At 44.0% G+C, this 16,614-nt stretch overlaps 1 protein-coding gene across 1 annotated transcript in view; it reads right to left on the bottom strand.

Annotated features, from left to right (window-relative positions):
- Nucleotides 1-3,699: 3,699 nt before the first annotated feature.
- Nucleotides 3,700-16,614, bottom strand: part of LOC140719078 (transcription factor MafK-like) — a 58,755-nt gene continuing 45,840 nt past the window's right edge. Inside the window, exon 4 of the mRNA XM_073033454.1 lies at nt 3,700-15,504. Coding sequence (XP_072889555.1) covers nt 15,097-15,504 — 408 coding nt within the window. The 3' untranslated portion in view covers nt 3,700-15,096. The remainder of the gene's footprint in view (nt 15,505-16,614) is intronic.

Below are 16,614 nucleotides of genomic sequence, written 5' to 3'. Positions count from 1 at the left end.
CCCAGTGCAGATCGATGGGAGTCACAGTTTAAATGGTTTTGGCATGGACTAAGTGGGCCCAAGTGTCTGTTTCTGTGCTATACTTCTCTATGACTCTACAACCTTCCCTGACATCTACCTTCTGGTTCAAATCCTTCCCTTACTGACCTGGTGCTCCAGTTTCCAGCCCCCTGTGAAACTAGCTTAAAATCTCCCAAGTCGCGTCAGCAAACGTCCCGGCCAGGATATTGGCTTCCCTCCAGCTCAGATGCAACCAGTCCCTCTTATGTGGGTCACCCCTTCCGCAGAAAAGGTTCCAATGATCTAAGAACTTGAAACCCCGTCCCCTGCACCATCTCCTCAATCACTCATTAATCTGTGCTATCACCCCATTCTTGCCTGCACTAGCCCATAACACCAGGAGCAATCCGGAGATTAATGCTTTGGCGGCCCTTCTCTTCTTCCTTAATCCTGACTGTATATACTCATTGAGTAGGACTCCTTTCCCTTTTCTGCCCATGTCATGGATGCCAATATGCACCATGAGCTCTGGCTGTTCATCCTCTCCCTTGAGAATATCCTGCAGCCGCTCCGATACATCCTGGACCCTAGCACCCAGGAAGCAATACACCATCCTGTGTCTCTTCTGCGGCCACAGAATCTCCTTTCTGTCCCCCTAACTACTGAGTTCTCTATAACTACCACACTGCCTGACTCAGAGCTGGCAACAGTGCCACCAGCCTCGCTGCCACTGCTGTACCCTGATGGATCATCCCCCCTTCAGCAGTATCCAAAGAGGTACATGTGTTGCTGAGGGGAATGGCCACAGGGGAACCCCGCACTGACTTCTTCCCTCCCCGATGGTCACCCAACTGCTGTCTGAATCTTGTACTCTGGGAGTGACCACCTCCTCAGAAGTTTCATCTGTAATATCTTCAGCCTCCCAAATGATCCTCAGCACATCCATCTCCAGCTTCCACTCCTTGACCCAGTCAATCAGGAACTGAAGTCGGGTGTCAGGTATCCTGAATTCCCACATCTGACAGGAGGAGCATTCCATCTAGACTACTCCGTACTAAAAAAATGCTTGCCACTTTTTAACTGTTCACACTTAAGCCTGTTAATCCAAAGCCTTCCTACTCTGTCACTGGCACACTCAGACATGGCCACTCCAACAATGACATCGGAAACTTTCACAAACTTCTATAGATGGTAGTGGAGAGTATTTCGACTGGCTGCATCTGCATTACAGACCAGTATGGAAACACCAGAGCACATGAATGGAAAATCTTACAAAAAGTAGTGGATACGGCCCAGTCCATCATGCATAAAGCCCTCCCACCATTGAGCACATCTACATGAAATGCTATCACAGGAAAGCAGCATCCATCATCAGAGTCCCCCACCACCCAGTCCGTGCCTTCTTCTCATTGCTGCTGACAGGAAGAAAGTACAAGGGCCTCAGGGCTCACACTATCAAGTTCAAGAACAGTTACTACCCTTCAACTATCAGGCTATTGAACTAAAGGGTTGCCCCACCGTTGAAAGGTTCCCACAACCAATGAACTCACTTTTAAGGGTGCATCTCACGTTATCAATATTTATTGCTTATTTATTATTCTTGCTTTATTTTTGTATTTGTACGGGTTGTTGTCTTTAACTCACTTGGTTAAACACCCAAGTTTGTGCAGTATTTCACTGATTTGTTATGGTTATTATTATTCTATAGATTGAGTATGCCCACAAGAAAATGAATCTCAGGGTTGTATATAGTGACATTTATGTACTTTGTAAATAAATTTGCTTTGAACTTTGATCTTTTCATTTGTTCTCATTTGTGCAGCAACTTTCTGTCCTTTGTCTTTTGTGATAATGCAAATATAGTACCTGAAAGTCTGAATTTGGCATCATATAATGATAATCAGGAACTTAGGTGTGCTATCCATATTTTCTTATCATCAATTTTTATTAGATGTCAATATTCTTGTGATTTGTAATTGTATTTCTGGTGAATCTCTGCATTCACAACTCATGTCTGTGTTACATTCTTGTGCCTATCTAAATATCTCTTGAAAGTCTGTATAGGACATAGAACCGTACATCACAGGAAAAGGACTTCAGCACACAATGTTGTGCCGAGCCAATTAAATAGTTTTCAAATAACTAACTAATCTCCTCTGTGTACACAATATCCATATCCTCCATTTTTCTCACACTTAGATATGTCCTGTGTTCAATAATTGCTAACTCTAATTACTTAGTGTGTGACCCCTGATGATAATGGGGAGCTTGGATCTTCCCCGCCTCCTGGGTGATGAAATGGAGTGTGAAGATAGGACAGAAGAATCAGCACAAGTTGGTGAAGAAGCAGCTCCAGAAAACAGAGGAGAACTGTAAACATGATCATAATGTGAACATCAATAAACCTGTATAAATAGAAGATCCAAGAAAGGTGAATTGGAGGACTGGGAATATCTCTTTATTGTAACAAGTCCACTCTTGGAATTCTGGAGAAAAGAGTATTGCTGTATATTCCTCATGATAATAACACTGAGAAAGAGGAGGAAGATGAAAAGGAAAATGAATGTCCTCAAAGAACTTACCACAATGTTTTAAATATTCTTGACAAAGGTGTGCTGGTTTAGCTTTACAACATCTGAATTCAGAAGGCGAACCATGAGCCAGTGCCAATCTGTGAATTTGTGGAATTTTTGTGGACAATCTTTTATAGGCCTACAGGAATCAAATTCTGTTCATCTCTGAGCTGATTCTTGATGACTGCACAGGCATTGGAAGAAGTTTTAAAAAATGGGGTTGCAAGACACCATCCATATGATATTTTGGTTCTAAATGTTCTCCATGACAGATATTGCTTTAAATTAAACATCTGCTGCATCCCACCTGATAAACAGAGTTATGGGAGCATTTTCGTGATTACACCAAATAGTTCAGAGACTATGAGGCATATACAGTACCCTGCCCTCTCTCACTCTCAACCACATTAGAGATCCATATCAGAATCTAATTTTCACTCATATGTCATGATTTTCACTCATATGTCATGAAATTACTACAATACTGTGCAAAAATCTTGGGATCTAAAATTTTTGCAGAGTCCTGTATACTGTTGACAGCCAGTGCCTTTTCCCCCAGAGGGTGGCAATGGCTAAAATGAAAGGACATCTTTTTAAGGGCAGTTGAGGAAAATTTAGGGCAGATGACAGAGGTATTATTATTATTTTACATAGTGGTAAATGGCTGGAATGCACTGCCAGGAGTGGTGGGAGATTAAATTAGGGATATGTAAGAGATTCTTAGATAAGCATACGCGTGAAAGAAAAAATGGAGGGTTATGGACTTTGTCAAGTGAAGGGTTAGATTGATCATGGAGTAAATGGTCGACAGAACACCGTACAGCTTATGTTTTATTCTAAATAAATGAATGGGAATCTGAACATCATGGGCCCAATGACCTACGTTCTATTTTCTAAAGAACTCAGTGGGTCAAGCAGCATCTGGAGGCAGGGGTTGGGGTTTTGACTCGAAATGTTGAGAATTCTTTTAGCCCCACAGATGCTGCTCAACCTGCTGAGTTCCTCCAGCAGATGGTTTCTAGCGCGAGAAAGCTTCTGCTCACTATAAACTGTGGAAAGCGTACATTTACCAATGGACAATTTGCCTCAATCTGACACAGCACCAAATTAAAATGAAGACACAACATATGGAAAAATGTCTTTATTGGTACAGTATACAAAATAAATGCATCAAGGTACATTAATTTTACAAAGAAATAAATATGTGGATTTTTTTTTAGAGACATGGTCATATAATATAAAAAGTACATCTTTAATATCTACAAACAAGTTTTATAGGACAGAAAAAAATGAAATAATTTATGCAATAAATAATAAAATCAGTTCTCAGAGCAGCGCCTTAAGTCACCAGTCAAAAATTTGATCTAACTACCACTGTATCCATGGGAGACCTCAAACATACCCATCTGGTCCTTTACAAACCCTACAATACAACTTACTCCCAACTACCCCTTCCCAGAGGAAGGAAAGCATGAGTGTGTTAGTCAGTCTTATGGTTAAATATAATTTATACCTCTGCTTATAAATACCACGTGTCTTCTAAAAAAAAGATATTTCTTTGCAATTAGAATGCAGACCCTTCCTAAGGGAAGAGTCATAGTTCTATCCAATCTTCATTACTTAGCTATTTCCTCTCTCCCCAACTTCAGATAGGCTCTTGGCAGGTATATTATCTTGTAATGATACAGCAGGATACCATTTGGCGCATTATGTCCATGCTAGATCCCTGTAGAGCAATCCACTGATACCATTCTCCCACCCTTACTTCTCTTCTCAATTTACATGCCCATCAACTACACTTTCATCCTCATTACTATTTACCTAGAGTCAAGAAATGAAGCCCTCCCTGGGATGTGGGAGGAAATTTGAGCAACTCGAGGTAATCTCATGTCCTGGAGAGAATGTGTTGGGTCAAGATGGACCAGATTGAACCCGAACCCTCGGACACGCTATGCAGCTGCTGTGTTGTAGTGCCGCTTTAAAGTTCAAACTAAATTTGGCAGATAAGGCATTGGAACAGACTTAGGCCACTTGGCCCATAGGGTCTTCTCTCCATTCCAATCAGGAATTTAGCAACCTCTGCATTAGATGTACTCAATGACTTGGCCTCCACAGCCATCTGTGGTAATAACTTTCACAGATTCACCACCTGAAGAGATTACTCCCCATCACAGTTCTACTGGATGCCACTCTATGCTGAGGCTGTGCCCTCTGATCCCAGACCTATCGCCCCAGCCCCCCCCCACCCCCCAACTGTAGGAAACATCCTCTCCATATCCACTCTATCTAGGTCTTTCAATATTCAATAGGTTTCAATGAGACCCCTCACCCCCATTCTTCTCATTTTCAGCTAGTACAGGCTCAGAGCTATCAAACCCTTTCATTCCAGGGGAGTGGGAGAAAGGAGGGAGAATATTGAGGATGGAGACACTTGCCAATGCAAGAGGAGGGTCGAGGAAAGTGCCTCCACTTGCTGAGGCCCCCTGAAGCCAAGACATGGGAGAGAAGGAAAATTGTCATTCGTCCTTTGGGCCACAAAGGCAAATTCATCTGTGCTTGTGCTCTAGAGATGGTGCAGGAAGTGGGAGGTTAAAAAAAAATCTTTGTCTGTTAAGTATTCTGGGTAAATAACCGCCCTTGGTTTAACTGCACGATTTCTTGCACAACTGCAACTTTACAAGCCAGCAGCTAATATGGAGCTAAACACAAGAGATTCTACAGAAGCTGGAAATCTTGAGCAATGCACACAAAATGTTGGAGGAACTGAACAAGTTAGATAGTACACAGTTACTGTTTTGAGCTAAGACCTTCCATCAGGAGTTGCTACATGGAGGTAGTGAGTAGGGCTATGCTAATTGGTTCAAACTGAATGGTGAAAATGGTAACTGTTATTGAGGCATATAGATAGGATAGAACCACTGTGGTTGGTTGAAACTAGATCTGATAATTAGGGGTTAAGGTTGAAAAGTGAAATGTTTGAGGGGAACATGAGGCAGAACTTCTTCACTCGAGTGCAGAACGAGCTGCAGAGGAGTACACAGTTGACGTTTTGGGCCGGAATGTTTCATGAATGGTCTCGGCCGTAAACATTAACTTAATCCCCTCCATAGAGGCCGCCTGACTTGCTGAGTTCCTCCAATATTCTGATTGTGTTGCTAACATGGAGGTAACGTCTCGTAACCCAGAGCCCAAAGTCTATAACATTTATCCATTAAGCTCTAATTAAACCTGCATCTTCTAGTGTTAGGGGTGTTGGAAACAATATTAATTTGAACATTTTATTTTTAAGCAGTTTCAGTCATGCTTCTGATGTCAGGTTGCGGAGAGGTGCATGTGTCTGTGTGACGTAATGCGCTGACCACCATGGTTAAAAAAAAATAGGCAGACGGATGCTACTGTTAAACCACATATCCTACTCATGTTTTACAGGATGTGGGAAGGCTGTTAAAATAACTCAAGCAATCCACTGGGTGATGTTACTTAGTAACGTGGCAAGTGTGGGTCTTAGAGCCCTTGAGTGGAGTTGTTTTGGCTGGGGGAATTGGCAAGCAGATTATTGAACCCCCCCCTCCACCTCCTCCATCCCCCACAAAAGCGGGGTATGAAGAAACCCAAGAATAGGTGAATTCACAGCCAAGGAGGACTAATGACAAACTTTCTAGAGACACAAGAGACTGCTGAAATCTGAAGCAACACACAAAAGTGCTGGGAGGAAGTCAACGGTTCAGGAAGCATCTATGGAGGGAGAAGGACAGTTGACATGTTTCACATTGAGACCCTTCATCTGGACTGATCTTCTGAGTTCTTTCAGTGTTGTGACAATTTATTGGTCACTTGTTGAACTGGTAGTATGTGTGATAGAGTCTATATATGAGTGAGTGAGTGAGAGTGAGAGAGAGTGAGTGAGAGAGAGAGAGAAACAGCCGTTTTTTTGTCAGAATGAACTTGTAGCTGAACATTCTAAATGTAAAGTCCCTTAACGCCCACCTCAAATCTTCCAGTGATTCATCCTTTCAGATTACAGGCCAAAGAAAGGCAGAGACCCAGTTAATCTGGGAAGTGCCTCTTGCTTTGTGAAAGGATCACCTGATAGTCGTGGCCACACTTCCTCATCCAGGTTTGTCAATCTCATCTCAATGATTTTGGCCTTGTGGGACCCAATACTGCTTCATCCCATTCTCAAACAATCACCTCTTTTCTCCAGGAGCACTGCGTTTGGTTTTCTAGTTCTTTGCCCTCTGACAATTTTTGACTCTCCTTCAATGAAGTCGGCTCAAGAATTTTAACCGTACCAATATTAAATCCAATAAGTTTGTACATTCTTCCCGTGAACATATGGATTTCCGCTGGGTGCTCCAGTTTTCTCCCACAGTCCAAAGACGCACTGGTTGGTAGGCTGATTAGTCATTGTAAATTGCCTCGTGATTAGGCTAGGATTAAGTCAGGGGATTGCTGGGTGGCGTGGCTTGAAGGGCAGGAAGGACCTGTTTTGCATTGTATCTCAATAAATAAATTAATAAAACAAATCTTACACAAAACATTTCTCTATCCATCCAGCCTACACAGAACAATCCACTCATCTGATTTCCCTTAAGTGCCGATCCAAGGGGAATTGGATGGGCAAATGCGCCTTAACACCAGTCACTTCAGGCAGATGGTGCTCGTCAGGCAGAACTGGGAGCTCATCTAGGAGAAGGAAAACTCTGATCTCAAACCTCCGCTGCCTTGCAGCTATAGCCACTCATGGGCAAGGCTTCTGGAGTAAATCCCGAGAAAAAAATCTGGATCTGGAGCCTTATGTTGGGTTCAAGGCTGACTGGAAACTCTTGCAACATGCCAAACCGTACTGGTGTCTGCCATTGCTTTGGGATCAGCAGCTACATGGGCACCAGCTTGCTTGCCGTGTTGCACTGTCGAGGCTTGTTTACTGGCTTGCGTATTATCAGGCAGCTGGGATGCAACATGGGTTGACCCTGGCCCACAGAGGGGCTCACTGCACCAAATTCCAGGAAATAAACAGGAAACGTTCCTCTTATTAATTCAGCGTTCTCCCTCTCCACCAAGTTTATCGATTTGCCTGTGGTTCCACACCCTTCCGATATAATCAGCACCTGACTTCCGCGGTCAATGCCTTTTTTGCACATCCTCCTCTCTTTCTATTCCACTTGCATCCACCCTCAACTACATTTCCTGAACTGACCTCTCATTCAATAAAGATGAACTCTTGATCTCTCAATCAACATACGTCGTGACCCTTGCACTTTCTGGTAACATAACATGACCCTTATTATTCTGCATTCTATCCCAAAATGCTGAAGGAACTCAGCAGACCAGGCAGCATCTATGGAGAGGAAAGAACAGTCAACGTTTCAGACCAACACCCTTCATCAGAACCGGAAAGGGCTTCCTCCTTCTTTTCCAGTTCTGATGAAAGGTCTTGGTCCAAAAGATGGCTTGTTTATTCCTCTCCGTGGATGCTGCCCGGCACTTTGCTCCTCTAGCATTTTGTATGTGTTGTCCAATATTTAAACATCTCGTGTTTGTATTCTGCATTCTTATTTATTTATTTATTAAGGAACGAGCATGGTAACAGGTACTTCTGGCCAAACAAGCCTGCGCCACCCTATTAAACATACTAACCCTTAGGTGTTTGCGATGTGAAGGAAACTGAAGCATCTGGAGGAAACCCACAAGGACACGGGGAGAAGGTAGAAACTCCTTCCAGAGAGCAGGGGAGGTTTTTTTGTGTTTTCTGTTTACTACCTCAGTATAATTACGCACGCCGTGATCTGTCTGGATGGTAGCAAACAAAATCTGGCTGTCAAGCTGCTGTAGCCCACCCACCTCAAGGTTTGAGGTGCTGTGCATGCAGAAATGCTCTTCTGCACACCACTGGTGTGACACAGGGAGAGAGGGGGAGAGGGAGAGAGAGGGGGTGAGAGAGAGAGAGAGAGACACACACACACACACACACACACACAGACAGACACACGGGGGAGAAGAAATGACCTGTAAGAAAATACCCAAGAGATCACATTGTGCTTTGGAAAGAGCAAAGGCTGGGGCAATCTTATGAAAATTAACCTCCAGCAACATTGCAATGCTCTCATGATAACACCCGACAATGAAATGGTATTGATGGCATCCATCTTTCCGGGAGGCTTTTTAATCACTGCAGCTGACAGCCTGAAAGGAATAGTCAACTGCTTGATAATGTATTCCATTCTGTGTGCTTATGCAGTGTATAAAAGACATTATTTATAAGAGTAGCATTTACAAACTCTGTCTTCGTCCAGTTCCAAAAAATTAAAGCAAACACCGCCTCACATTCTTGACCCTAGCTATTTTAAGATGCAGCTACTGTGTGTGAGAGGTATCACTGTATGTAGTCAGAAACATCGATCATTGCTTTTAAGCTCTCGAGAGTTCCAGGATTGTTTGATGAGCGCGTAGAATGGTTGAATGGTCTGCTCTACCACTCAATCATGGCTGATTTATTATCCCTCTCAACCATGTTCTCCGGCCTCATCCTATAAAGAAAATTACCCAACTGATTGAATTAACATTCCTAAATAACTAATTGATCTCATCTTTATCTGTTACTACTTCCCTCCCAGTCTGCCTCAACTGCATAACTTCCTCACACCCACTCACCCTTTGAAGTACACACAACAATTACAGAATTCCAATATAAAACTTTTCCTGCCTAATTCCACATATTTATACATAACTCCTTTGCCAGGCATAACACTGTGGTGTCTAATCCCAATCCAAGGATAATATTTTGCCCAGTCCATCCTGTTTAGTGTTCAAGTACATCCGCTCAAAAATTCACTTCCAAGTATCAAATTTTTTTTAAAAATCAGTTTACAAAATTGATGTGTCATTGTGCTGTTTTCATGACTTCAGTATTCGGAAGCACTGATTTTACTAAATCTCCTTTGGCCTTTAACAAGGAGTTCAAAGAATCAAACTGATTAGTCTGTTGCTCACTTTTTATTTTAAAAGTTTAGCGTCTGGAACATAGTGCAACAGAGCAGCTCTTTACTTTCAGAACAGTGTGAGATTTAGTATAAAAATCTGTTGCTAATCTTCTACGCTGAACCGCAGAAGTAAGCGTAGCATTGCCATAACCTTGCATTCAACGGATCAAGGACAAACTTCGCCCCTTTGCCAGATTCTTGGATCAAGCTAAAGAATATCCCCAACAATCTGAGGCCCTCAAAGGCAAGCACAGCACCAGTTGCTTTCCAGCAAAATCCACTTTCAGAATTCCCGTCTTCACAGTTTGTTTTGATTTTCCAAGTGCTAAGAGATGGGGCAGTTGGATTTGTTGGTTGACTAGCAGAGCGGCAGAATAATCTGCCACCTTTTTCCTTGCCTGACCAGAACCTGAGACCGAAAAGCAGTCCCTCCAGTACCACAGATTTCCCTCAGCACTGCTCTTAAAGCTGTGAATACCAACTGAGGTGTCACTTAATGAGATGTCATTATTGTGTAACTAACGGTTACGACCTCAAGACACTGATCTCTTTTAACGTACATTTAAATTGAACATCAGAGTCAAACTGCAGGGAAACAAGGCTTCCACCGCACCACGGTTATGCCAGCCTTCATGTGCCCTCGATCCACATCTATCTGCACATTGCTGATTCAAAAACTCATCCAGACGCTTGTTAAATGTTGTGAGAGTGTCTACCTTCACAACTGTCGCAGGCTGTGCTTTACGGATCTCATAAGCTGAGAAGACACAAGAGCAGCAGCAGGCCATTCATCCCATTGAGTCCACCCCACCATTCCATCATGGCTGATTTATTATACCTCTCAACCCCATTCTCCAGCCTTGGCATTTTAGGCTGAGACTTCATCTATACCCGAGACTATTTAAAGTCAAGAAAAAACCAACTTCCCATTTCCCTCCACAGACTCTACTTAACCCACTGAGTTCCTCCATTTGCTCCAGATTCCAGTATCTGTAGTCTCTATATTGCATCTCCCACAAGCATAAAACAGGGTGGCGTTGGAGGATTGCACAGACACAGCTCCGCTGGTTTCTGGCCAGATTTATGTAAAAAGTTTCCTATATTGTTTCTGCTAGCTCTTCAATGCAATATCTCCTCTTACACATTCCCCAACACTTAGCAACTTTACACACACCTTACATAAGCGTGGCACATGTCTTTTCTCAGATCCCCCTAGACCAATTGCACCTAGTTTCAGGCACTCTTTCTGTCGGGTACAAGTTTCCTGCTGTCCTGCTGGTAATACAAGTTTTGTGGTATGACACATGATCTTGGTAATGTTACACTCAAATGTCTTGGTCCCATAAGCCAAATATCACAGTAGGAAAGGCTAAAATAGCCCCAGTGATGCCCTGCACCTAAATCTACACAAATTCACAGGCAAATGGAAAATTTGCACTGTCTTCTGTTTAAGTTGACCAGTGGTTGGAGTATGCCTGTACAGTTAGCTCCAATCTAGACGGTGTTGTTCACACAAGCCCTTTATCACTTATGTCCCATCTGTAAATGACTCCTCTCCTAGCGATGGACCACACTGTGGTCACAACATCCATGATCGGTTAATGGGTTCATGGACTTTGTTCATTGGGTAATAAAAGGGCGTTAGCTCCACTCAGTGTTCTCTCTGGGAGTGCTAGTGTTTGACCCAGAGGGCTGTTTACTTTTCATGTGTCACTGCATTCTTCACGGTTAGGTAACTCTCTTTGCAACTCTTGCTTACAGAAATGTCAGTCTCGTGTTTTTAATCGAAAGCACCACAGGAGTCACGGAGTCGAGAGCGAAAGCAGGGGATGGAATCCGGCTCTCTCACTTGCCACCTAAAAGGACATCAGCGCTCAACACATTTTACCAGCTCTCTACAAAGCTGTGTGGAGCAGGGTGGGGGTGGTGGGGGAAGAAAGCAGGTTCTTTAAATTACAGACTGCTGCAAATCTTCTGCCCTATTATGCTGTGCTCTTTATGAGGGGCATTTGATGGCTGTGCACCTGTACTAGCTGGAGTTTAGAAGAATGAGGGGGGGGTTTCTCTGAAATCTGCCAAATATCGAAAGGCCTAGATAGAGGATAGATTTCATACAATAGGGAAGTCTAGGACCAGAGGGCTCAGTCTCCTAACTGTTCCTGTAGAAGAGATAAGGAAAAATTTCTTTAGTTCTCTAGCCAAAGAGTGGAGAATCTATGGAGGTCATTGCCACAGACAGCTGTGGAGCCCAAGCCATTGGGTATATTTTAGGCAAAGGTTGATAGTTTCTTGATTAGTCAGGGCATCAAAGGTTATGGGGAGAAGGCAGGAGATTGGGGCTGAGAGGAAAAATGGATCAGCCATGATGAAATGGCGGAGCAGACTCACTGGGCCAAATGGCCTAATTCTGCTCCAATGTTTTATGGTTTTAAGTTACGGTACTGTGCCACTTCATGAAAATTAGAAAGAACAAATATATTAACATCTCCACTGACAACACTGTTTCTGAAGTGTTTCCCCGATGAGCCAAGGTGGACCCCTGCCCTTTTTTCCTTCAGATTTCCCTCTATTTCAGCTTCCAGATCCAACTGCTCTCCACCTTCCCAAGTGAGACCAGCTCAGATGGAAACTTAGACCAGGCCCCCTGCTCCAAAGCTCAACAATTAGTGGTCTGACATAACTGGGCTAAAAGACGAAAAAACAAACAGAATGAAGTCACATTGCAAGTCCAGGGAACTGCCCACTCACATTTGCTCATCTGAGTAGAACTGAACTCAACAAAATCTCGGCAATAAGAACAACCAACTCCAGGCCAGGATAATCTACTGCATTAACCAATCTCCTCCACCAACTTTGGCTTTATTGTTATGTCAGGGTCTACAAAATAGACACCGAGGTTAGACAAGGAGCAGCGTATGAAATATTTCTTCAAAAGCTGGTGAGGGAAGAATTCAGCAAGCCAGACAGCATCTATGGAAGAGAGTATAGTCCTGCTGAAGGGTCTCGGTCCAAAACGTCGACTGTACTCTTTTCCATAGATGCTACCTGACCTGCTGAGTTCCTCTAGTATATCGTGTGTGTTGCTTTGGATTTCCAGCATCTGCAGATTTTCTCTTGTTTGTGAGGGAGGAATTTGTTATCTCTTAGTGTCCTTACTTGGCTGATCTCGGTTCCATATAAATTAAGTTTGGCACACTACCTCCAAGTAGAAATACTGGTATTAGTTAGTGGTTTGTCCCAGGACAACTGCTGTAAAGAAGGTGTGCATTAGCATCTGGATGCTTTACCAGATCAGAGTTTTGGCTCTTCCGACAGCAGTTAAGAACACACTCGTGCTCAAAACTTCTCGCTCTATACCCCAACCAGCTCTTGACGTTTCAAGTACTGGCCTCACCAAGCCTCAGAATTCAGTTTCCTTCAAACACCACTCCCCGCTTGCTACTCAGTTGAATTTTGGGATCCAGGAGAGAGTCTAACCTCTCCTTTCCATGTGAAACATTCACACACTTAAGGCATTGTCCCAGAACACTAAAACCTTCAACAGGGACAGCATCCCAATTAATACCATGGCTCCAAATTAACAACAGAGAGATAGTTATTCTGCATTCTGCTCTTACTTTTTCTCCCATACTTCATTGATGTCTATAATGATCTGTCTGGGTGGCAGGCAAAACAAGGCTTTTTACTGTATCTCAGTATATGTGACCATAATAAACCAATCACCAATCCAGCTGCCTCTCATATTCTGTGCCTTCTCGCCACTCAAAAATGTTTCATTTTTTTCCAGGTCCATTTTTACCTGGTTGCTATTTCTTTTAAATTTATTTAGAGATGCAGCAGGGGTGACAGATCCTTCTGGCCCAGTGAGCCTCCACCGCCCGATTACACGCACGTGAGCAATCAATCTGCTAACCCATACGACGTTTTGAATGCGAGAGGAAACGTGCACCTGGAGGAAACCTGTGTGGTCACCGGGAGAACATACAAACTCCTTATAGAGAGTTGTGGGATTGAACCCAGATCGCAGGTGCCGTAACAGCGATGTGCCACCCCCCCCACCCCCAAAGTACTTTGCACTGCAATGTTAACTATTGTCACCCCCTCCACCTCCCTCAGGACAACTGGTTCTAGGTTCTTGTCCAAACCTTTCCCTGACGCAAGTGAGTTTGGAATTTTGTCTGAGAAGAAAATCTTACTCTCAAAATCTTCCTACTTTCCTCTTCTTGAGGAAAATACAAAGCTACCCAGTCACCACTTGTGGCACTGGCTCCAAGCCACAAACTCTAAAATTAACTACTTCTGTGATGCGTCCCAGCTTCCTGGCATCCACGGTGAAGATATAAACACGAGATGTACCCAACTTTAAATTTTAGTTGTGTTTTACTGGAATCAACCCAAATTGACCTCTTCACTTGTGGCTCAACTCCCTGAAGAACTGATGTTTTCACTTCCTGTCATAAATACTCTTGCGCAACGAGCAACCACAATTATCTATATAGATTTTTCTGTTTTACATATATAACTCCATAAATAGAGTCCCGTTAATTAAGACAAAGAAAGGTATCACATGAGAAAATAGAACAAGACATTCAACGGCAAGATACATCTGTAATAAAACCTTCCCTGTGTTATATCGCCCAGCCACTAGGCAGTATCCATGGTAACCACCCACCTGTCAGCAACAAAATAAAACCTGGCACTGCTGCTGGTTAAAAAAAATAAAGAGAACTTTAAAACACAATCCATAAGCAGAAGAGACTTCTCAACTTCATTAAATTAGAGCTCAAACTTAGTTTTCCCTTAAATAGCCACTATGATTAGCATTTGTCGTGCTTCGTAATCCAGATGTTCTGGTATTGAAACAGTGCTTAGTTCTGTGGGATATCTCCTTCTCGGGATACTTTGGTGGAATGTGCCGGAAAGGCACAGCAGATTGGGCAGAGACTACAAATGGGGTGGTCCATACTTCCTTCTGATGGGGAGGGTAGAAATATCAACCAATAGATATGGGGGGGGAAGATGGATTCATGGATTTAGGCTACTAATGAGCCAGGATTTCACTGATCCACTCATCTGCTTTTCACACACACCATCACCTCCCCCCTTTGCAACTGTCGCCCAATCAGCTGCACAGGTCCAGCCTTGTCCTTTCTCCAATTGCTCTGATTTTCGACTTGGGCTGAGGGAGAGCTGGAGCCGGATGGATTTATTTGTGGGGTGCAGGCTAGATAGGGTCTGCCTCTTAACAATAGTGATCAGCCCAAGTGCGTGCCACTTTACTCTCTCCAGCGATCGCCCTCGTCCAACCCTCCCCAAAACTCTACCAAACCCCACAAGTACTTCCCCACCTCAATTATTCCGCGAGAAGGCTTCCTGGGGTATTGTGCGTCCTGGGGAAAAGAAGAGAAGAGTTTTTTTTTGTGCCTTGTAAACCTTGGCTTGGACGTTGTCAGAATTCTTACCTTCAAGCCAAAACAAAGAAAATTCCCCACCCCGAGGACAGAGGCCCTCTTGTTGAATCTGGCCCTGGTGAGGCAGTGCTAGCGGGAGAGGTTGGAGGACTTCACGATGGTGATCACGCTGGTCGTGTTGACCTTCGTGGGGGCAATGGGTCCGCACGCCACCGTCCTAGCAAAGCTCTGAAGGGCCTCGTACTTGGAGCGCAGCGCGTCCAGCTCCGTCTTCATGTCGGCATTCTCCGCCGCAAGCTTCTCCACTTCCTGCTCCAGCTCGGCCTTCTGACGCTCCAGCTCCTCTTTCTGAGTCACCCTCTTCACCCGGCAGCTGGCTGCGTAACCCCGGTTCTTCAGGGTCCGTCGCCGCTGCTTCAGGTTCAGGATCTCGTCCTTGGAGAGGCCGCGCAGGTGGTGGTTCAACTCCCGCACAGACATCGACACCAGGTCCTGGTCCAGCAGCACGGGTGTGTTCTCACCTGACTCCCTCTTGATCTGCAAAGCATGAGAGGCAATGGACAATGGCTAAGTGTTTGAACGTGACTAAGTGCCTGAAGCATTGTTGAGGATCTCTATCACCCATCCTACAATCCCTTGGACCCTCTACCATCAGGAAAAGGTCCAGGCACATCAGAGCTTAGGCTGATAGACTGGGTAACAGCTTCTTCCCTCAGGCTGTGAAACTAATGAATACCCTACCACCACGAGATGTCATCACTAGGACAGCAAGCTGTTCGAAGTTCAAAGGTCGGGTACAGATTGAATTGTGGCGGTAGGGTCCTGCTCCCAGAGTGGCTCAAGGCAATTAAATCTGTTGTTTAGGCATCGATTTAGGGTCCGGACCAGATTGAAAAGGTCAGGGCATTAGGCTTGAGGCGAGGGTATGGACTGGTTCATTCAGATTGCTGCTCCATGACATTAAGACAAAGGAGCAGAATTAGGCCATTCAGCCCATCAAGTTTGCTTCATCATTCCATCATGGCTGATCCTGAATCCCACTTAACCCCATACACCTGCCTTCTCACCATATCCTTTGATGCCCTGACCGATCTGGAAACGATCAACTTCCAGCTTAAATATACCCACGGATTTGGCCTCCTCTGCAGTCTGTGGCAGAGCATTCCACAGATTCTCTACTCTCTGGTTAAAAAAATTCCTCCTTACCTCTGTTCTAAAGGGTTGCCCCTCAATTTTGAGGTTGTGCCTATGTCTGGATACCCCCACCACACTCTTCTCTTCCACCCTATCTAGTCCTTTCAACATTCAGTCGATTTCAAAGAGATTCCCACACATTCTTCTGAATTTCAGTGAGTACAGCTCTAAAACTGCCAAATGCACCACCCATATTAACCCCTTCTTTACTGGAGTCATCCTTGAGAACCTCCTCTGGACTCTCTCCAATGACAACACATCCTTTCTGAGACCTGAGGTCCAAAACTGCTGACAATACTCCAAGTGCAGCTGATTAGTGTTTATAAAGGCTCAGCATTATCTCCTTGCTTTTATATTCTATTCCCCTTGAAATAAATGCCAACATTTTATTTCCCTTCTTTACCAGAGACTTAGCCTGTATATTAATCTTCTGGAAGTCTTGCATGAGGACTC

This window comes from Hemitrygon akajei, chromosome 31 (genome assembly GCF_048418815.1).
Source record: "Hemitrygon akajei chromosome 31, sHemAka1.3, whole genome shotgun sequence".
NCBI classification, from domain to species: Eukaryota; Metazoa; Chordata; class Chondrichthyes; order Myliobatiformes; family Dasyatidae; genus Hemitrygon; species Hemitrygon akajei.
This window is presented reverse-complemented; position numbering and strand designations above follow the sequence as displayed.